Source organism: Cyclopterus lumpus, chromosome 3 (genome assembly GCF_009769545.1).
Source record: "Cyclopterus lumpus isolate fCycLum1 chromosome 3, fCycLum1.pri, whole genome shotgun sequence".
In the NCBI taxonomy this organism is placed as follows: Eukaryota; Metazoa; Chordata; class Actinopteri; order Perciformes; family Cyclopteridae; genus Cyclopterus; species Cyclopterus lumpus.
In genome coordinates, this window is record NC_046968.1 from 9,212,709 (window position 1) to 9,236,706 (window position 23,998).

General features: G+C 42.7%; 1 protein-coding gene across 1 annotated transcript; it reads left to right on the plus strand.

The window, feature by feature from the left end:
• The first annotated feature begins 724 nt into the window (after positions 1 to 724).
• pla2r1 (phospholipase A2 receptor 1) lies at positions 725 to 21,391 on the plus strand. The gene is given in 34 exon segments (XM_034558612.1): positions 725 to 1,002; positions 2,238 to 2,618; positions 2,695 to 2,868; positions 3,563 to 3,727; positions 3,945 to 4,058; positions 5,232 to 5,381; positions 5,707 to 5,901; positions 6,018 to 6,181; positions 6,419 to 6,529; positions 8,197 to 8,309; positions 8,388 to 8,560; positions 8,654 to 8,862; positions 9,387 to 9,532; positions 10,703 to 10,787; positions 10,886 to 11,021; positions 11,396 to 11,431; positions 11,537 to 11,697; positions 12,874 to 12,938; positions 13,431 to 13,534; positions 13,625 to 13,761; positions 15,423 to 15,540; positions 15,890 to 16,029; positions 16,150 to 16,291; positions 17,831 to 18,066; positions 18,855 to 19,029; positions 19,150 to 19,284; positions 19,718 to 19,759; positions 19,762 to 19,838; positions 19,925 to 20,011; positions 20,013 to 20,033; positions 20,035 to 20,067; positions 20,069 to 20,105; positions 20,358 to 20,393; positions 21,097 to 21,391. Coding segments are annotated over 34 exon segments (4,461 nt in total). The 5' UTR covers positions 725 to 857; the 3' UTR covers positions 21,315 to 21,391.
• The last annotated feature ends 2,607 nt before the right edge of the window (positions 21,392 to 23,998 follow it).

The following is a 23,998-nucleotide window of genomic DNA, read 5'->3' on the forward strand; positions in this document are numbered from 1 at the left end:
TGGTACTTGAGTAAAAACATGTACAGTGAGTATTATGAGCAACATATGGACTGGTTACAGTACTGCATGAATGCAGAAACATTGACCCCCGTGAGTGTTACACTATTATATACATTATTATTGACTGTTTTTATGTGTAAGTAAAATTTTACTATTTTACAAGGCAGGGCGAAATTGTTACATTTCATATACTGTAATTTGTGGCGGTGGACCATATTAATCAAGCTCATTACATAATTTTAAAGTCCTGCATTGAGAATTTTACTTCGGTAAACATAAGATAGCATCACCATCTGGATGAAGTTAAAGTAGCAACAGTAGAAGTGCCATTTATATTCTATAGTCTATATTGGATTATAATTATTGATGCATTAAAGTGTACATCACCTCATGGTTGCAGCTGGTAACGGTGTATTCTGCTTTGAATTATATTATATATATATATAAATATATATATAAATAAATATATATATATATATATATAAATATATATATAAATATATATATATATTTATATATATATATAGTTTAGTGTAGTTTCTAGATTATGACGTGATCTAAATCCAGTTGTATGTCCGTGTCCCGGAGCAGCAGGAAAGCCGCCTCCCGACCGGAGAGCAGCTCTCCTCCGTCAGACGTGACGTCGCTGGTCCCCCGCTGAAAAACTTCACTCCGCACAAAGTTCTCTGAGGGGAAAAAACCAGCGAGCCCAGAAAAACTCTCTCTCTCTCTCTCTCTCCTTCTCTCTCTCTCTCTCTCTCTCTCCCCCTCTTTCCCACTCTCTCTCCCCTTCTCTCGGACCAGGAGCCTCGGAATGTGCGGACATTGTCGCTCCGGCCCCGCATCTCGCCGTCGACATGTTGCCCCGGTCGCTTCGCTTCATCGACTCCGTGGCCGTCGTGGCGACTATTTGCGCGGCGGTGTTGCTGGCGAAGAGCTGCGTGTGTGTCGGCGAGGAAGACGACGAGGTCCTGGAGGAAAAACAGCTCCTGGAGCTCCGCAGTAAGTCGACTCATCTCGGCTGCAGCTGCGGCTCGGTGGTCTTTCAGGCTGAGCCCGTTTACAGTACATGTGCATGTCCTGTGCATGTAGCATGTAGTTATAACATTATATAACTGTAGTCCGGTCCCCGAGCTGGCCTCTGGATCAGGGTTTGAGCCCCACTGCTGCAGCTTGGCTCACATTACAACAGTGATTTTTAAAACAAATAAATGTTAAAAAATAATAATACCAGGAGCTGGATGTGCAAGTTAAGTTTTTATATGAAGAGAAACATGTGCTGTCCATGTTTCTTTGTCCCAAAGATGAATTAAGTATTAATAGTAAACACGATAAAAAACCTCCCAGAGTAAAATCTGAATATGGAAACGTGCAGATGGTTAACATGCTGAAACGATTTGTTGACCATGATCAGTGACAATTATGAATTTCCATGAAGGAATAACATCACGCATGCACTGATCGCAGCTTCTCAGAGTTGAGGATATGCTGATTTTCTTAGTTTTACATCCTGGCATGTTACATTAGAGTCAAGAAGTCTGATCGGTCAAGTAATGGATCAACAGAGTACTGATCTGCAACGTCTTAAATAGGACGGTTGGTTGCACATAACATGCAATTTGATTGTCACCTGGTATGCCTCATATTTTAATATACTAACATATTTTTTATCAATTAATCAAAACGTGCCAACATTTCTTGCAATCCGTGTTTTCAAATTGTATCTCACCAGCATGATGACACTCGTTGTCCATTCCTGTGTAAACACAGAGGACGGAGAACTCTTGTTTTTCTCCTCCAGCGTGCACTAGTGACATGAGGGGAGAGACAATTCCTCTCGCTGCTTTCATCACTACCATGTGTATATTATTCAGTGTACATCCTCTGGTTTTGTTAGAGTATCCAGTTACACGGAGACCTTTATTCAAAGAAAACATCAACGGTTCCCTCAGGCCTTCATTCAGCTTGACTATTGCTTGGTTTTGGTGCAGAAACATCTGAAGTAAAAGTGAAATATTAAAGCTGAAAGAACAAGTATTCTCACTTTACTCTCTGAAGTGACTTTCTGGAAGCTCGCGGTGATGCCCTCATACAGTATGCTCATCTTTGCTCTCATTAAGTCCATATTCCTCTCTCTTGTGTTAGACGTTCACTTCAATCCTCACTTCCTGCCCCATGTCTCTCACCTCTCTCCCCTCCCCTCCTCTCCTCCTCATCTCTCACCCATCTCTCCTCAGAAAAGGGTCTGTTCATCCTGGAGAGCGAGCCGCTGAAGCGCTGCATCACGGTGGACCGCTCCAACCTGGTGCTGGAGGACTGCGAGCGGCCCACGCGCCGCATGCTGTGGAAGTGGGTGTCCCGTCATCGCCTCTTCAACCTGGGCACCAGCACGTGCCTGGGCCTCAACGTCTCTGACGCGACGCAGCCTCTCGGCACGTTCGAGTGCGACGCCGCCTTCCCCGTGCTGTGGTGGCGCTGCAGCGGCAACGTACTGTACGGGGTGTCCCAGTGGAAGGTGGCCGTGGCCGGACGTTTGGTGGTGGTGAAGAAAAACTCCTACCATGAGTGGAAGAGGTACAGCACACCCAGAGAGGGGCCGTGCTCACATCCCTATGAAGGTAAACACCTTCAAAAGTCTTCTGACTCCCGATCTAACATTTGACCCACAAATCTTACTTGTTTTTTTATTTGCAGATATACACACATTGTTGGGAAATGCACGTGGCATGCCCTGCGCTTTGCCCTTTAAATACAACAACAAATGGTACCACGAGTGCACGACTGAGGGGCGCGAGGACCACCTTCAGTGGTGTGCTACCACCACCCGTTACGATGAGGCCGAGAGATGGGGCTTCTGTCCGGTACAAGGTAAAGAAGAGTGCAATGCAGTAAGGACTGACCTTGAGCAGATACACTGCATTTCAATCAGGGAGAGACCAGTTAGATGAAGAAAGGATACATGTTTATTGTTAACAGATGATGTGAAATGATGAAGTCTCAGAGTCTTTGGCGCATGGACTCTTTTTAAATTGAGGGCCGACTGCACCGATCAGCAACGAGATAGATCCCCCCGTGGAGTCCAGACCTGGTGCTGATGAGCTGATAGATGATGAGTTGAAGAAGCTGATGGATCCGTGGAGACTGGGCGGAGATGGGGAGGTGGAGGGGTGTGTAACGGCAACATGAATGAACTGAAGGTAGAGAGACAGTCATATTTAAATGAGGCAGCAGCAAGATGATTGGCTAACCGTGTCATCGTTACCGTGTGCTTATTGGATAGAGGGGACCAGCTGATCTGCGCAGCCGGTGTCATGATTGACGGCGCAGGACAATGACCACGAGTAAATAATGAGTGAGAAATGATTGGCAGACATGTGAGGAACCAGGCAATAATGAATATCTTCATAGCTTTATCTGACATAAGCAACAATATAAAATACAAACTCAATATAATGTAAAAGTGTCAGTGACTCCGACCCACAGCTATCTGCACACTGTCACATTTCACCTCTCTCCTTAGCTTCTTGCTGCCTTTTTGAATTTTTTATTTTCTTTCTCGTAGTTTTAAGTTGCGACCGTTTCTGGGAGTCCAACCAGGAGCTGCGTGCGTGTTACCAGTTCAACCTGTACACCATCCTAACCTGGAGTCAGGCGCTCTCAACCTGCCAGGCTCAAGGGGGAAATCTGCTCAGCATCACCAGCCTGGCAGAGCACAGGTATATCAGAGGTAGGCATCTGGTGGGAAACACATGCAGGGGACCAAGAAGCTGTTGAATGAAACATCCACCAAGTAACAAACGCCACACTGGAACTACACGACCGGCAGACTCTTCATTCACACTGCTTCTCACGAGGGTTTTAAGTCATTTCATGTCTCGTTCCATTAATCCACATGACTTTCCGTCTGCTGTCCTGATTATTTGTACAACATCGTCTTGTGGTAGATCGACTTGCAAATGTTGGAGCGATGGTGTGGATCGGGCTGAACCACCTGAAGGATGGACGGGGGTGGCAGTGGGCTGATGGAGCTCCTCTATCACTGGTCAATTTCACCACAGGTACTGATTATTAGTTTATTCCGTTTCATGGCTTTTTTGTACATAATGTGGGGTGACTGTGGGTCAGTGGTTATCATGTCCGTCTTTCAATCAGGGGGTTGGCAGTTCAATCCCCGCCCTAGTCAATGTGTCCTTGAGCACTTAACCCTACGTTGCTCCCCATAGCTGTGTCTACGTGTATGAAATGTAACATGTAAAGTGTCTTTGAGTATCTTAAAAAGCGCTATATAAATTAAATGGATTATTATTATGAATATTGAATTGAGTACGTAATACTGAACATTTATTTTTGTCAAGAGACAATCGTGCGGAGCTCATGCAATTTTGTGCACTCCAATATGTGTTTAAGAAAAAAAGGTTGCTCTTGAGTTTAATGAACAGTGTGGAAACAGATTGTACAATGTGTGCATGACATCAATAAATGTATGAGCCAGAGACGACATCAGCTCCTTCTCTGACGCGTGGTGTTGGAGAACGTAGAGTCTTGATTGACATAAACTGATTAACTATTAAATCCATAAAAACGTCTCCTTGACGATGCTTGGTCCATTCGCTCTGGGCGTGTTTAACAGAAGCTTCTTATTAGCAGTCGGTCATACACAGCACAGCGATTGCACATACAGTACAATGTGTGTGCTCTGCTGGCACTTCAGTACAGCTTATGTCATGGAAAAGGAAATAAATCTCAATCGCCTAAATATACTATTTATACAGGGTACTTTATGTCCTGGCATTTGTATTTGTGGAGCAAAACATGTTGTCTTTTGTAGTTTTAACATTGAAAAGAGGTTTATACAGAACGGACAATGTTTTCTTTTTAAAATTAAATTAAATTCTAAAAGATTATGCTATATGATTCTATTCTATATATGTTTCATATTAACCCAATAACAGAAAAGACAAGAACATCTTAAACTTGTTCAATGGACTAAAATATATATACCGGTATATATATTCTCACATAAAACATGAAATATACATTTATTTGATGTGATATCAATGCTTTGTGGTAAATTACAGTACATTTAAAAGGACATCTATCTGTATTTTGTCTGTGGCAAAATGAAGGGTTGGCCCTTCAATACTTTATACATACAGCATCTGAGTTTAACGACGGGAAAGCAAACGAGGAAGTACAGGAAATGACAAAAAGCATCTCTGTGTTCCCATCAGCTCTGCCTGCCAGCCCGCTGCAGGACAACAGACAGTGTGGAGTGTACAACTCCGCCTTTGAGGGCCACTGGCAGAGTCTGTCCTGTGAGTCAGCTCTGCCGTACATCTGTAAGAAGACGCCTAACGACACCCGGAGAGCAGAGCCACTAGGTGAGAGCATACGCTGGACACATTGCATCACAACCTGACATGCAGACTTGCTTGCCTGTATCGCCAGAGTCCTACCGGCTAGCGGCGGTGACTCATGAGGCAAAGCTAAAAAAATGCACAAGAAGCTTCGTAAGCTCTTGTAGCTTTTGGCCTCAACAGCTGCGCTGCACCTGGGGGGTTGGGTTCACTTCTGACCTCTCGCTCTCCATTGCGCTGTCAGAGGCTAGACCAAAACAGTGTCTGCTGTGAATTTGTTCTCTTTATTTTTGAGTCTGTCCTGTTGTGATTTCTCCTCCTCTCCCAACTCGTCTTCCTCCTCCCACAGAGAACTGGCAGTATATCCACACAGAGTGTAGTGACGGCTGGTGGCCTCACAATGGCGTCTGCTATTGGCTGCTGTCGGAGACGGAGGCCGGAAGCTGGGAGGAGTCTTCCCGGGCCTGTGGCTCTCGGGGGGCAAACCTCACCAGCCTCCACTCCCTGTCCGAGGTGGAGATGCTGCTCCAGCTCCTGACTAACAGTAAGCAGCGTCACGCAAGACGGACGAATGAAGTTCTGTCTGATGGAGACACTCTGGAGATACAACGAGGGTACACTAAATACTACTTTGTGTGTGCGTGTCCTCGTGTTTCGTAGTGTCCGGGGAGAGCGCGGAGGTGTGGATCGGTCTCTGGAAACAGGCATCGTCGCCGACTGTAGAGTGGTCCGATGGCTCGCCAGTGACTCTCACTCTCTGGCACCAGTATCACCCTCCTCACAACCTGACGGATGCAACACTCTGTGTCAAAGCTGACAGGAAGGTGGGAGGTGATTCTTTCATGTAAAAATGAAGAATCCCAAAGATAATTCAATTTGCTTCAATGACGACAAGCAAAAGCAACGTATCTCTCGTTTGACTTTGATGAAATGACCATTTATCAGTGATCAAAACAGTTGCAGATTAATTAATGAATCGTCTAATCTTGTCAGCCTTTATCCCTTTTTTAAAATGTTTGTATTGGGTATTGTGAGAGTTATAGCGTTGACCTCGTTCACAGGAAGGTAACTGGCTTTTAGCGCCATGTGATGAGCGACTGCCTGCTGTGTGTCGAAGAGAAATCCAGGTATCCGCTCATCAGCCTGGAGCCTGGGATGAAGATTGCCCTGAGGTATGAACATGAACGCACATGTGCATACATCCTTCCAGGTCAGCGTGTACTCAATAATGCTGCACAATGAGGAAACCCTGCATATAGTAGCTCAACCTTTTCCCTAACCACGCACTAGAAGAGGGTCAATAACAACGCATTTCTACGTAACACTTAATCTTCTTAGTTTACCTCTGATAAGAATGAATGCATCATAGTTTCAGGTCATTGTTTTTGTCAATGCGGATGTCCGTCTATGTCTTAAAGGTCCAGTGAAAAATGGATCTCGCATAAGCAAATCAGATCTGATAAAATCTGATTTGTTGACTTGGTAAAGATTTTACCGGTTCGACCACGTTCTGATGAAGAATAAAAAGAAAGTTGTCTATTTTCGACCGAAACCAAAGCGACTTATTTTTAACTGCACAGATTATGGGCTGTGCAGAGTTACAATAGCCCCACACAGATCAGGACGTGCAGCAGGCGGAGCCGCCCGCCCCCCTTGCAGTTCAACTTCTGAGCGAGTTGCCCCTTCACAAGCACAATGAGCTGATTCACTCCACTGCTGACGTATTGTCTGGCATTCGTGTTGCTCCTCGACTCTGTTTACAAGAATATCAGACTCCTGAGTCATCGGGCAACTTCATGCCCTGAAACAGGCCAAAAATGGCCCCGAAGGCGTAATATCAGTGGACATGCTCGAGCAGTCCGGGGAATCGGGCTTCAGCAACAAAACCATATATTCCACTTTAGTCTCTTCCTCGTCTGTGTTGTAAATGTCTTCCGTCGTGTCATTTAGTCGTTAGAAAGGTCGTCCAGACACTTTGGTTTTAAAGAAAGATTTTGGTTTTGTCTTTGTGTAAATGTTTGTGTAGGCCTCTGGTCCCCAAGTATCAGGAGGATGGGGGGTAGATGGGATATAAGGGTTAAAGGGGGCGGGGGGGACGAGAGGGGGCAAATTGACACCACTTGTCAAAACAACCCCGCCACACAACTAACACACAGACGAGTATACACACACGGACGTGCATATAATTGCACACATACACACAATCGCATAGAATAACCTTCGCTCCAGATTAGGAATGTGCCGCTCTGAAAGATTTCAGTCGACGTGCCAATAACAACACCTGAGTTTTGGTGGTGATGCCAAAACAGGAAACCTTTATAACTTTGGGAACTATTTAAATCAATGTTACTTTAAGCATATTAGCATGATCAAGTACCGCTGTGCCTAACTGCAGCCTCACAGAGATGCTAGTGTGGCTGCGTTAGTCGTGTTATTTAACAGAAGAGTCCAAAGTTCTACAATATTAAATGTAAGCAGAAGAACTTGGCCTGAATACAAAACAGAAGAACAGGAAGATCAGAAAGATATTCAATCTGACTTCACAATCAAGCCAATTTTCAGTACTTGACGATTTTAAGCACCGGGTGTGACGGACACATTATGATCAGGGACCCCACAAACAAAGTGTTGACAAGTTTGTAATTTTCATTTTGAATTCTCATCTCTCCCTCTGCATCACAAACACAGTACTGTCTCTTAATTCTCACCATATGTGCGTTTTAATAATATTTCAGGTCCTCCGCTACGCAAAGGTACGGTATTTATTTAATGATGTCGTTGTAATAAGCTGCAGCCTCACGCTGTGTGACACGTTGATTTTGTTTGGTTGACCTCGCAGGGCTGGAAGCGACACGGCCACTCCTGCTACACTGTGACTGGCCACGAACAGAGCTATGAGGACGCACTGATGGGATATTACTGCACTGCTCCTCTCCTGACTGTGGCAAACAGGTGCTCTATTCAGCTAATTGTATTCGTGGCAATACCGGAGCCTCTCTCCTCATCCTCTGGTCTCCCTCGTGCTGGCAGGTTTGAGCAGGCGTTCGTCAACAGCTTGCTGAGTGAGAGAGGGACCAGCAACAGCAGCAGGTATTACTGGATCGGCCTCACGGACCTGGAGAAGAGGGGAGAGTACAGCTGGCTCCTTCACAATAGCACCTCCGTGCCTCTTACCTTCACAAACTGGAACAAACACCAGCCGGGTGAATTGGAAACACCGTTCCTCTTTTTCTAATTATAAGTACACTCAATCTCCTTCCTCGTTTTCAACGGCTTCCTCTTTTCCTTTCCCTCAGTCAGTGCTGGCGGCTGTGTCGCCATGGCGGACGGCCCTGCGTTGGGTCACTGGGAGGTGAAAGACTGCAAGTCGCACAAGGCCTTGTCGGTGTGCAAGCAGAGCATCAGCAGCTACCACGACGTCCAGCTGCCAGAGCACCACATCGATGCCTCCGTCCCCTGTCCTCCAGGGTGGGAGTCCCGCCCTGGGATGCTCTACTGTTTCAAGGTGGGATCATCCTCGTCTTTTCTCTGTGTTCCTCCCCGTTCTCGGTCCTGACTCATGTTTCTGACTCACCTTCTGTCCTTACCTCCTGTGTTTTGTACAACCAGTGGTCCAAAAGATATTCAATGTACTACCATTCAAAACTAAACAGTAAATAATCACAATAAAGAAGCCGCCTTTTTTGGCCATTTCTTTTGTTTAACGACCACCCACTTAATTAACTTATTATTTCAGCTCTATAGACAGAGATTCAGTTTGTGAGGTGACAGTACTAACTTAACAAATAAGTTACTCAAAAAGATTTGAAAGTAAATTAACATTATAACATATATTTACTGCAGGTTAATAATGTTGCTGTTCCTTGTTTGCCTCATGTATACACAATGATTTATAAGAACATTTTACATTTTCACATTTTATTCTCATTCTCAGACATTTTAAAATTATCTGGAGAAAAAAAAGAAAAAAGAATATATTTGAATCCAGTCAGATACAAACAGAAAACTAACCAAGTGTTGCTCTTCTAGGTGTTCCACAATGAGAAAGTGCTGATGAAGCGTTCCTGGGTGGAGGCAGACTTCTTCTGCCAGGCCCTCGGGACTCAGCTGGCCAGTTTCTACCACTATGAGGAGCAGGTGTTTGTTAAGCAGCTCCTCAGTACCATGTTTGAAGGGTTGGTACAGCCCTCTGGGCCTCGTCAGTGCAGGAATGTTATGGGAACTGATCATGCTTCAGGTTATTTAGATGTGCATAGAGCTGGGGGTAAAGGATGTTATGATTGAGGTTTGTAGATGAAATGATGCCCCCCAGTGAAAACACACAATAAGTCATGAAACCAAGTAAAGCAATTCTAGAATATCAATGTCCTGCAATAATTAGATAATTGTATAGAGTCAAATAAGTAAGTTAGGTTTGGGGTGTTTGATGATAAATTTGTCAAGCATTAGTTATTTGTATAAATCTTCCAACTCTATGAGCAGTGCTTTTTAATTACAATATTGGATTTTTAGTTTTTTTAATAATAATATTAATGATATTTAAGTGAATGTGTGTAGCAAAACCAATGTTAAAAGGTCTTTTACACAACAAACAATAATACAACAGAATAAAATCAGCAAGGCAAAAACCAGTGACCCAGGCTTATAATGGCAGCAATTTGAAAACCTTTAATATGTATTTCAGATGATAAACATTGGACAAGATTGCTGATGATACACAAAATTGAGGCTGGAATAAAAAGGCGATAGCAAAAAGATATGACTTGATGCGTGCATGCAGATGTTTAATTGAAGAAAGCGTTCACATCTGCCAGACGTCTAACCAGAAAGGACAGATCAGAAGGCTCATTGGGCAACACCATGTCTGTGTTTGACGTGACCGTGGGGAAGCATACAAGAACAATAAGAAGTCCAAATTCCTAGAATTGAACTCTAATATATAATAAACAAATATTACCCAGAATTTCCTGCAAAATTGTAAGACAATATACACTATTTTACAATTTATAATTACTTATAAACTAAAGTGCTAACTGATTTAGCTTACTTTGCTAACCTACAGTGAGTGTCATGACATAATCCAGACCACAATGATGAGGTAACAATTGCTTCAATCAATCTCACATATCAATGTCCTATTTTGTGGTCTAAGCCTACAACTAAATGCAGGGATGAAATATGTTACAAACAGTTTATTTACTCCCGTACAACGGTAAATATTTATTTCACAATGTTCTTGCTAGTGAAGTACATGAGAGATCATTGTCAACGCTCAAATGTTAAACACTTTGCTCAGATGGACTTGTGTTGCATTGTGTTTATGTTGTTCTGCTGCAATTTTTCAGAACAGAGGGCCGCTGGTTCTGGGTGGGTTTAAATAAGAGAGACCCTGAACATCCCGGAGCCTGGGAGTGGTCTGACGGTTCTCCCGTAAGTACATGGAGAGGTTCACAAAGTGTCCGATGGACATTTTGGAACACAAGTGAATATTCAGCGGGTGTAACCATTCTGGTGTCGTGTCGGTGCAGGTGGTGACGTCCTTCATAGAGGACAAGAACGAGGAGGATGACAGGAGGGACTGTGCTGTGTACAGCGACCTGACCAACGCTCTCTTGCCGCAGCCCTGTGACACCAAACACGAGTGGATCTGCAAGCTGTCCAGAGGTAATCGGCCTCACGCCACCACTCTCCGCGCAGACTTACTGCTCATACTGCAATAAGACTGTACAATAAAACACCTCTGGCCAGATCCTGTTTAAATTAACAACATGACCGCTTCACTTTATATACTTTATATACACTTGAATACACTGTATACGCTTTGCATTTTTATTTTATTTTTCATTTTCATTTCCTTTATTATTTAAATTCTTAAATGTAATATACCCTGCTATTTTGTTAGATTGAATTGCATTGTAAACATGCTTGCTGCTGCAACAAAGACATTTCCCCCTGGGGATGAATAAAGTAAAATCTCATCTAATCTAATCTAACATCAGTGCCGCATTACTTAACCAGACTCTGGTTTTTGGTGGCAGGTGACCAACTGAAAAAACCCTACTGGTACACCGAGCGTACGTATTTTTATTTACTTCTGGCAAACTCAAGCTTTATAGACATTGATAGACATTGATAGACATATATATACATATATAATTGTCCGCCTGGCTCCCCCACAGAGAGCGAGCCCTGGCTGTTTTACCACGGAGCTGAGTACCTGCTGGCGAAGCAGCCCTTTGACTGGGACGCCGTCTCGCTGGCCTGTCAGATGATGGGAGCCTACCTGCTGTCCATCCACTCCAGAGAGGAGCTGCACTTTGTGAAGGAGCGCTTGCAGCGGGTTTGTTGTTGCCACTGCTCATGAACTCCTATTCACAACATGTCAATATCCTCGGACGGAGATATATAATTGTAAGATGGCATCTATTTTATAATCGCTATAATCAAGTGGTATCATACAGCACCACCGTAACGGTATGATTCATTTCTCCGTCCACATTTCATTCCAAACATGAGAGTGAATTATCAAGAACAACACTCCCGATGGCATTTGGCAGATTCAGAATGTTGTGATATAATTATGTCGGCCAAAATCATGTTTACAGCAGAAATGTCTATGATATTATTGCGATAACCAAACCTCATTAAGATTGCAATAACTCTTTCATGTCCCCTGTAAAACATGCACCACGGTAAAATGTAATTTATTCATTTAAATCACTTTTTGATTTCACAAAATCATAAGAGCTCATTCAAAAGGAAATTTCATTTTAAAATAGAGAAATAACTATTGCACAAAATAATATCTTCAACCAATCAACTTGGTATTCCTCTGTGCAGGTAAAGCATTTATTTTGCTCTTCCACGATCACTCCAACATTTGCTTATTCCCTTTGCAAATACTGCGGCCAACTAATTGCAAGAACCGAAATGATGGCGGGGGCGTTGGGACAAAACTATTTTTTGGGAGGGTTTCAGTGAGCAGGAGCACAATGTCCCAGTAGTTCACAGCCAAAGCAATGTACTTAATCACAGAGGCTGTCCTCCATTGAATGGCCCAATAGGCCTCGTTCCCAACAGTTCACACACAAAAAGTGAAAAACAAACAAATGCATGAACAAGGAACAAGTGTGAACACAATTGACACACTCATACAAACTCAAGTGTTTACAGACACACTTGGCCAAGTAAAACTTACCTCATGTGCCTTCATGCTCCAGTGCCCCCACACACAGGGAGTGAGAGAAAAGGCTGTTTTCTTTTTCGACAGCAGCCTTTTGGACCACACTATAGAAGTCTCTTGTGGTGTTGAGGCTTGTGAGGGGATAAAGGGAACAAAACGAGCCGATGAAAGAGACGAAGCGCGGGCCAAGGAGGCCGCCTGAATGGCCGCTCATGTCTGAGAGGCTCTGAAAAAGACGATCTTCTAGCCCAGTGAGGACTGGATTGCAAAGGAGGAGGGTAAGAGTGAAACAAGCTCGTTTTCATCTCTGTTCCTTTCACTGTGTCTCCTCAGCTCTCCCTGGGCCCGACAGACTGGTGGATTGGCCTGTCCACTGGGCAGCTTGGAGAGGAGGCCAGGTGTGTGTGTGTGTGTGTGTGTGTGTCTGTGTGTGTGTGTGTGTTTTGGGGTTTGTTAAACATTTCCTGTTGCTGCCACTGCAAACTGTCTATTAGAGAAAACCGGGGACCCAAATCACAAAAGCAATTTGCATCACTGCCTGCGGGCGTAATTGCCAATGGCGGCAGCCACTCCCAAATTGAAGATAAATCTGCAACAGGGCTTTGGAATGCACATGCACGGTTCGCGGGTAGTGTTTCGATCAGGGAAAAATGTCAGAAATGAGCAATACGAAATAATATCAAATGTCGTAGCTTGCATGTTGCACATTTGGGACATAAAGCCAACTAAATACATACAATCGGTTAAACTGAATACATATCACATGGAAGGGAAAGGGGCATGCAGGTGTTACCATATGAAATAAACAGAACTCAGCTGAGTTTGTGAGCACAATCGAGCCTCGTGTGAGTCTTCAGTGAGGTCCGTTCATTTAATGTATTTGTTTGCAGGTGGAGCGACAAGACGGAGGTAGAATATCAGAACTGGGCAGAGTGGACTGCCAGTGGAGGCCCGAGGAGAAACGGCCTGTGTGTCACCATCTCCTCTTCATCGGGTAAACGCAACGCGCATTCAGAAACACTCCCCGATGAACGCCTACGCGCACTGTACCAGACTGTGTGGTGCTTTCCCTGGTGTGTCGCAGGGAAGTGGTCGGCGGGTAAATGCAGCGACCTCCACGGCTACGTGTGCAAGAGACGGACTGTGTCTGTGGTGGAGACTCCCAGGGAGCCGCACTACGTCGGAGGATGTCCAGAGAAATGGATGTACTTCGGACACAAGGTGCAGACACACACACACACACACACACACACACACAGAGCTGGGTCGAGCAGCGACAACCATCATCGATGTGTGTAAATTCCGTTGAGGCGAAGACACCTAAAACATACTTATTGAACCTTAACTCAATGCATATTTGTCACATATTAGTAAAAGCTTAATATCTCGTAGAATACATTAACTAACGTCAGTACATAACAGTTTTCTTTAATGCCCTATTCAGGCAGCATATCAACATTTAATGAAAGGTTAATAACTCCTTGTTATGTAGTTTTAAGGAGATATAAGCACGTGTTGGTGTATTGGGTACAAGTATCACAAGTGGAGGCTGGTGTGTAAACAGATAATGAATGACAATGAAACAGTAATATTCAATATATATTATTATGATGAGGATTTAAAAGGATGACATATACAGTTTACAGCCACATGATAGTGTTTTATAAACCCTTTATTATATGTGTATTTAGTGTGTATCAATGCTGTATATGAGGGGTTATAGTAAATCGTTACCATTTTAAATGATTATCCGCCTATATTTGTTATGCACAAACTGAGGAAGAAAAACAGTGTCTCATTATATCTTGTTCTCTTCCACAAATCAGCTCTAAATTCCCAGCTGCCTCTGCGGTAGAAGCAGGATGTTTGTGTTTGCTTTCTCTGTTCTTTGAGTGAGTTAAGTTGACAAGTTCAGAATCACCCCCTGTCAACCTCCATAAAGAGCAAGATCAGCGGATCCTCTAGGAAATCATCTTGTCTAGTACGAGGTCTCAAAATTAAGGGACTTTCAAAAAAGCACTGGATTGTTCAAGTAAAAATACAAGATTGGATGTTAAAAGAAAGATTTCCCTCAAGAACATGTGAAATCTTCTCAACGTAAGAACTCATTTTCCACCAAAACAGTATATGAGAAAGGTAGTTTAAAAACATGACAGTAACCAGACATTCATTAGTGTTTGGTACCTAATGAGACCCAGTGACCTGGAACAGATGCATTGTTCTGCATATTAAACAGAATGGAAAGCCGTGTAGCGACGTCTGTCCTTTTCTCTCCTCGATCTCAAAACATGGAAAAAAAGAGTCATATTTATTTTCTTTGCCTTTTTGTACCTTTATTAGGGTGATGACAGGAAACAAAGGGGAATGAGAGATATGATAACAACATATACACAAATACATGCATATATTTTAAATACAGGCCCATACAGACTCAAACTGCGTTTCATCGTCGACACTTTAAAGATGCAGTGTGTAGTATTTGGCGGCATCCAGTGTTGAGGTAGATTACAACCAACCTAAACTTGAACCGTGTTGGAGAACTACGGTCTAAACGGACACTGAGCAACCCTTTCAAACTCGTTTTAAATATACCTGCACACACTTGCCTTCTTTTCGAGGTTAACCTTATTGGTTATGAACAGTGAAGAAGTTCATGCTTTGAGTAATCTTTCATATTTTCCCTCAAATCTATGGTACACAACAGAGCTCTTGTCAATGCAAAGAGCTGCCAAACATCAAATCACATCCATCTCCGTCTATGAAATAAGACGACATGCTTGGATTTGCTTTGACTTCTAACTTCTCCAAACAGGCGTCCGGGTGGTGATGGGGGAATTATGATTTGCATTTCACAATGTGATATTCATGTTTTGCGTGTGCAGTGTCTCCTGCTTCACATCCCTGATGGCCCAAAGGAGGGAAAGAGTTGGAAAGATGCCCAGTCCATCTGCTCCTCCTTCGCTGGCTCGCTGGTTGCCGTAGAGGACGAGATTGAACAAGGTAGAGGCAACGTCCGACGAATGCTTAATTTATTCTACAAACACCATCAGACAAGGTCTTTGGTAGGCATGTTAGAAAGACCACAGTGTGATGTATATATATATATATATATATATATATATATATATATATATATATATATATATATATATATATATCTATACATATATGTATGTATGTATGTATGTATGCGTATATATATATATAATATATAAATATATATGTGTGTGTGTATATGTATGTATGTGCATATATATATATATATATATATATGTATATAGATATAATATATTAATTGATTAGATATATATTTCTTAATTTTCCTATTTTCACGCCATCATTCCCGCAGCCTACATCACTATGTTGCTCCAGGGAAGCTCTGTAGGTGTGTGGATTGGTCTGCGGGATGAGGACACCATGAGGTGGACCAATGGGAGATCGGTCAGCTACACCAACTGGTCTCCAATTGAACCCAAGAGCTATCTCACTGTAAGCTGCTTTGAATACTTTAGGTTGACCTACACTGCTACAATTTGTTGCAACCAAGTATTGTAAATGTGCTTTTGTGAATGCGTTTGAGTGTATTAATATGTGCTTTATGAACCCCAGGAGGATGAGTGGCTCAGTGGATTTGCGGATGAGCCGCTGTGCACTGTTCTGTCAAACAACCACAACTTCCACCTGACAGGAAAGTGGTACGATGAGAAGTGCAGCGAGAGTGGGTATGGCTTTGTTTGTCAAAAACCACAAGGTAAGATTCCCACAGTTTCTTGATCTTTGATTTTATTCTGTCACTAACCGTCTTTTTCGTTGCACGTCTCTCTTTGTCTTTTGCTGTCGGATCACATTCTCCACTTCTCTCGTAACCTGTTCTCCTCTGCAAGCCAAAGGAATCGTCCCCATAAGTGCTGACAGGTGTTTTCTTTCCTGACAGCCACATACTGGTCCACACATGACAGAAAGAATAACAAAACTGGAAGTACTATTGCTACAAAAATAGGATAAAAAACATCAACACAATTGAAAACACAATGAACTATAAAGGCACATTAAAGAGTAACTTAAAGGAGCTCAATAGGGAATTGAGAACAAATATATGATTGCCTTAACATGGCTCTCAACATGGCAAAGGATAAGGTATGAAAACAGAAAAGCAACTCCAGTACGCCACTCTATCTTAACATAGCAAGTAGTTGTTTGCTACTTGATTAATGCTCTGATGTCATATATAGAACTGTTGAGTGTGGCGTAACGGGTGCAACAAAGCACAATCAACCCCGGTGCAATTATGCCATATATAGATTGAATTTTAATTAAAGAAATTACATTTTCATTTCACAACATTTCATGGTTGATTTGACTTAACCTGCATTCTGGTGTTTTTCTTACTGTGTTTTTAAAGCAATACAATACGGTATATTGCATCGTGTTGTGTTTTCCATGTGGCCATGTTCTCCTATTGTTTAGACATAGATCCTATATGCAGTAAACTATATTGGCTATCCCCGGTGGCTACTTTACTTTCAGTCAGACTCATGTTTGCAAGGAATCTCGTAAGTGTGCAGCTTGCCCTGATATCCTTGTTTTCCCGTGTCCCGTAAATTGTAATGACCCATAGTCACAATGACCACGTTTCTGGGGATTGTGCCAGGTTGAAACGTATTTAACTTGAATGAAACTCAACACATAATGACACCAGTGATGGTGGCAAGGCACATTTCTATGGGCACACCAGGCCCTCCATTCAGGTAGCCTTGCATTGTTTTTCTGATAATTGAAAGCTTTTATTGTTAACCTTAAATTAATAGTTTGAAATTTTCAGAAATGCGCTTAATCACTTTCTTGCGAAAGTGAAATAAAAAGATTGATACCACTCTCATATCTGTTAGTAACAACAAAGCCAGAGCCAGGAAATGGGGCGTTAGCATAAAGACCGGTAATGTTGCGTTAGCATAACAACTGGGAACAGTTAGCCTGGCAGCACCTTTATATCTTCTCGTTTAATCTGTGGTGAAACTGGGAGTCTGTGATTTTCCGCTCGTTGCTTGGCAACGTCACAATGATGACGGGACTCACTGACGGAAGTCACTACTCAGCTGTGAGAGCGATAATCATTTTCTCTTTAAGAAAGCAAATGAGCCCAAACGGTCGAACTACTTCTTTTAATTGCTCTAATTAGCTAATCAGTTATCTGTTGATTGCACGTGTGCCAAATATTAACGACTTGAGGTAATCATTCTACCCCTTCTTCCTCTCTTTTGTCCTTTTTTATTATTTTTTCTGGAAACAGATATATCCAAACCCCCCACCCACTCCTATCACCACCCTCTCCCTGACAATATTGAGTACAGGAGCCGCAGCTACAAGGTCGTGTCCGGCAACATGAGCTGGTACGGGGCCATGCATATGTGCATAGAGAACGATTCTGACCTAGTGAGCGTTACAGATGCATACCACCAGGCTTTCCTTACGGTCCTTGTCAATAGATTGGCAGTGCCCCACTGGATTGGACTGTATAGTCAAGACGTATGTATCCTCTCTTGCAATATGTACTGTATACCTCTGAGATGGTTGTGTGTGTGTGTGTGTGTGTGTGTGTGTCTCTGCTTTTCTATAGTTTGCCTTTTGGGAAATGCGCTTAGTAACCTTTTTTAGCAGTAATTAAATGAGAATTTGATGGTATGGTTTTCACGTGCGGTACGGTAAATATAAGGCGACAGCCAGCAGCCGGTTAGCTAGCTTAGCATAAAGAGAGGAAACAGGAGGAAAAGAACTAACGTCATGTTTTTTTTCAGCCTCACAAAAGTGTCAAAACTATTACTTTTACTTTAGCTAAGTCACACGGTCATGGTGACGACAAGACTCCTGTTTCCTGCTGATAGTCTTTATGCTAAGCTAAGCTAACCATCTACTGTTTGTGGTTTTTATAATCCGATGGAAAAATCCCATTAGTTTTTTGTTGTCGAGGGAATCAGTGTGTTTTAAACTTTCCTGCAGCATTCTATTGTCATCTAAATCGAGAATAGACATCAGCATGCATGAGATGAATTTCAGAAAATATTTTCAATGTGCTTTTAAAATATATATATATATATATATATATATAGTATATATATATATATATATATATATATGAACAAAACCTGCATTTATTCACGTAAAAAAAAACTCATCTCAGCACAAGTGCACAATTTGCAATGCAAAAAAAAGAACAACACAGTCAGAGGTCCGTGTGAATTATGTGTTGAGTGTTCCTGTCGGAGTGTCGTCACAAGTGCAACTTCTTCACGGACACTCTGGTCACTTCCCTACAGAGTGGCATCAATTACCAGTGGTCAGATGGCAGTGACACGGTGTACACGCACTGGGACGCGGTCGATGACGACTTTGTCACGGGAGAGTGTGTGTACATGGACGTGAGCGGAGGCTGGCGGAGAGCTGACTGTGAAACTCCGCTACCAGGAGCCCTGTGTCATGTCCCCCCACCAAGTCAGTGCTCACTCGACACCGCACATCCTCAGCTGCTGAGTTTCTGTCCCTCATCATGTGTGAAAGCGTCTTCTGCCTTTTATCCTGCTCTCTCTCTCTCTCTCTTTATCTCTCTCTCAGGCAACAAACCCTTCATCTCATACGAGGTGGCGTGTCCCTCCACGTGGGTGAAATTCAGACATGGCTGTTACGACTTTGAGCCTGTGGTGCAGAAGCTTACATTTGAAGAGTCAAGAGAGCACTGCAGGCAGAAAGGTAGAGATTCATCACATGCAATCTTGTGGTTTTTCATTACTGCCTTGTTTTTGTTATTGATGACAATGGTATGATTGGAAATGAGAGAAATGTGTTAAATCACTGTAATCTGCAGTATGGAATACATACTCCCCCTTCAGGTCAACGAGAGGAGCTGCTCGGATGACGCTCTAGCTCTTTAGTAAACTGTGTTGAGTTCTTAATTAGAAATGCCACTTAGAAATGGATATAACCAGTAAAATTCAGCTTAAGGCTGCATACTTTTAGTGTGTTTAGTGTGTTCATATTACTTGATACTTGCCCGCTATATTGTTTTTGAAAGGAATGTATTTGAACATGTATTTGTATTGCGGAGGGTTTCCAAAAGATGGGAAATTGCTGCTTTAAAACGGACGGCGGTCGTGAGTTTGTTTGTGCTGCTGTCACTTCCTAGTCAACACCTCGGACGTCCTGACCATTGAGAGCGAGACGGAGAATCGTTTGTTCTGGAGCAGCTGTGGTCGTCGGGGTTCCTTCACCACGCCGTGTGGTTGGGATGTACTTCAACACCGACAGTAAGAATCGATCACGCTCTGGTACCCATGAGATGATCGCGGTGCCCTGAGATCCCATTTCATCAACTGGTGGCCTGTGCTTTCAGCTGATTCTATGGGCCTGGGTGGACGGCTCAGCTATGGACTACATCAACTGGCCCAACAAAGCCCCAGACGCCAAGCTGCTGACTGCAGGATGCCTGTGTTACGACCAGGGGTGGTTGACGGCGTGTGGCACCTGTCGCAGTGCAACCGAGCGACTCGGCTTCATCTGCAAAACGACCTCAAGTGAGTCCAAGTGGGGGCCTTCCGAGCGACTACGGGGTCCCCTGTATTGAACTCGTACACCATATTGAATATTTGTTGCTGTAGCTCCCCAAAATGATATGGTGATGCATACATGTTCACATCTTGTTTCCGAATGAATCTGTATTACAGGTTTAAAAATCACGATTCTGACAGTCGCGGCGTGAAAACCAAGCAAGGTGGAACAAAAAAAAAAAGCTAACGAACATAATATGTTAATGTATTCTTTTGCAGATGTAATCGCTGAGGTGGAAGTGGAACCTCTAAATGGTAAAGTGCACTTTCATCTGACGATTTACACTTTGGATGGGTGATTGGTGATGAGTGATGCTGATTAAGCAGTATGGTTATTACACAGGTGTGTCTCGGGCTGGTCTCAATACAAGGCCACTCTGAAATGTGCAGTTTTATCTTGGAAGAAAAACATTTGTTATGTCTGAACTATGGAATTCACACAAATCGGGCTACAGATGTGCATCTTTTGGTCACACAGGATTCATCTGTGATGAGAAACCCCCCCCCCCCTCGAAACATGCAACATTTGTGGCATTGTGTTTGATGATAAAACTACACATTTCAGTAATGATCAGTCTAATCAGCATCTTGATATGCCATACCTGTCAGATGGATGGATTATAAAAGTGCTAACTAATTTGTAAACCGAATTTAAGAGAAATACGCCTTTTTTTGTGCACAGAAAAACAATTTTTCTTCAGTATTCCACTGTACTTAAGTACAAATTCAATTCAATATATCCATTTCATCCAACTTTGTACTTATACTACTACAGATATTTTTCCTCTACTAAAAGGGTTTTTACTCCACTACATTTGACTGCAGGACTTTTGTTTGTCGTGGAGTATTTTCAAAGTGGGGTTGATCTCAATAGGCCTACCAATTATATAATATATCAGCATTACTGTTTGTATAATTCAAAGAAACCTCCTAAAATCGATCACGTTGCGTATTTCAGGTTTACACCACGGCGTCGTCCCCGCCGCCGTGCTGGTGGCCGTCCTGATCTTTGCCCTGGTGGCAGGAGCGATGTGGTTCGTGTACAAGAGGAACTCTTCGCGCTTCCGCCGGCTCCCCACGCTCAGCAGCGCTTACTACAGACAAACCGGCTCGCAGGCCACAGAGTCGGACGGAAATGTGCTGATCACACACCTGGAGGCTCATTCGGGAGAATAGCACTCAATTCAATTCAATTCAGTTTATTTTGTATAGCCCAATATCACAAATTACAAATTTGCCTCAGAGGGCTTTACAATCTGTACACATAAGACATCCCTGTCCCAGGACCTCACATCGAATCAGGAAAAACTCCCCAAAAATAACCTTTCACAGGGAAAAAGGGAAGAAACCTTCAGGAGAGCAACAGAGGAGGATCCCTCTCCCCGGATGGACAGATGCAATAGATGTCATGTGTACAGAATGAACAGCATTACGAGAAGTAACATGAATATGACAATGTATATGCTCAGTGATTCCTTTTTAAAAAAAAGGTCTCTACTGTTTCTCCCATCATCTGTCTGCCTCTCGCCATTTCCCCATCAGGTGTGAATGACACTGTAAAGCTGTGACTCCTCAGGACAGTGGTGAGATGAGGACGCCAGACGTTTCCCCTTTTGTTGAGTTTTGAGAACGTGCTTGAAGGATCCCGGTTGCTCTCAACAGTGTTCATGCGTTCTGAAACGCCCACATGAGACTAATGATTGCTAACGACATTTGTTGTGAGCCCACATTGGAATTCTCTCGACTGACAAAGACGTCGACTCACAAATGAAGTTGTTGAAGAAGGGACGCTAGAGATTTTTAAATGTGCTAAAAGAGGTACTAAACACTCCCGCAGTGTGAGTATTTAATGAATTATAGTTGGAAACGGTATTTAGGAAAGTTATTTGGATAATGAAAGATTTGTATTCAACTTGATAAAAACAGGTGCAAGGAGGTCTTGATCTACTTCAGGGGTCAAAAGTAACTTTTATTGTCATAAGTAGGAGGCAGATTGATGACGAAAGAGTATTTTGTACATTTCATTCAGAGTTTCAGGAGCTGTTGGAGCTGCAGCATTGGTATCAGTATTACTTTTGTATTTTTTGATTTTATTTTTTTAACTACACATGCTGTATATTGACAAAAGAGTTGTATGTTTAAAACTAACTAAAATGTATAAGGCATAACTGTTGATTGGAGTCATTCCCTTGTTCACTCTTGTCTGCTGATGCAAAGCAAACTACCAGATGTATTTTTGCACAATTCTCTTTGTGTTTTAATAAATTGCGGTTCGGCCTAACAATTCCCAGTTTCATCACTTGAGTCTTGCTGCGGGAAGAAGAGAAGGTCCTCCGAACGTCTCACCTTTTCAGGTGATCAATTACTTCACTTTCCTTTCATCTAAACGGTCAGCAGGACGTTTCCACAGCTATTTCCTCCGAGGACAAGATCAAAGAATTCCTACTGGAATAATATCTTCCTGTGCGTTATCTATACCCACGTAAGCTCTGGAGGGTTTGTTTGCCGTTTTAACAATTTGGTCCACTGGATACATGTGTTGCATCTTTAATGGAGAGTGATGGTGAAATACTACAGGCTACAGGCTTGCAGAGAATGCTTTGCTTTATTTATACAAAAGCCTAATGAGTGACAATGAACATATATTTAAATGACCAAGAACAGCCAGATTGACTGGAAACGAGACTGCTCTTTATTTAGTCTTCTATGTTCAATATTTAAAAGGTAGGTTAAAAGTAATTAAAGATTTTAAACGCTTTCTTTGCACCTAGTATCCTTGGTCTTTTCACACTTAATTACTCTCTCCATGACTCACTGTACATCACTGATGGATCACACGTTTTGCCAAACATTGCTAAGTTTGTCGACCTTTGTGTAAAAGAAAGAAGAAATACAATACTCGCCTAATGTGTAATTAAGCTTAAATAACTCCAACCAGTCTATTAGCTTGTCTAAATAAAGGTTTGAGTGGAGAAAACGAGACGGCAAAGTGCAGCTATTGACTCTTTCTCTGGTGGTATCTGACATCAGAGTGGTTAATAATTCAGACCAGCTGCTACGTTGACAAAGTACAAACATTAAGTGCCACTGTACGCACGAGATGAATCATTAATGCCGCTGCTGCACTTCCTCTGCAGTCGGTGGAAGAAAAACACGCAACGTGCGCGCGTCTCGTGTTGTTGTGGGAACGTGAAGGCACCAACGAGAAGAGCGACACATCTTGGGAAAGACGGAAGACCGGTGGAGACAGTTCGCCTTCAAAATCAGACCGCCATTTACTTTAAAACGTTTAAGTAGGTCATCATTATGAGATGGCCCAGGTTACAACAAGTTATGTGATATTAAAGTTAAAACAAAAATCTCATTAGTTATTATTAAGTCAAAATGTATTTAATATTTTTGTTTTCTCTCTCTCTCTTTCATATATACATATATATATATATATATATATATATATATATATATATATATATATATATATATATATTTTTTATACATATTTGTTGTTTTTGTGCTCGGTGATTCATGGTTTGCCTTCCAGTGAACTTTTTATTTATTTATTTATTTATGTAGTGTACATTGACATCACGTTGAACCAACCTTCCACACAACTCCCGTCGGGCCGCCTGTGGACTTTACCCTGCGAGTGGAACCGGAAGTCCCTCCGTTCATTCGGGCTCGCGCTAGCTTGATGGCGTCGTCAGAGCGGGACTCTGGATAACACAGCTGACAGTGCGGAGTACTGGGTTAGTTATCGGAGCACTTTCGGTTTGGAGTTCACGCATCGACCGGCCCATATTCACGCTCCAGCGCTGCGCGAGGACGTCCTGCTTTATGAATCCAGCCCAAACACCGCCACC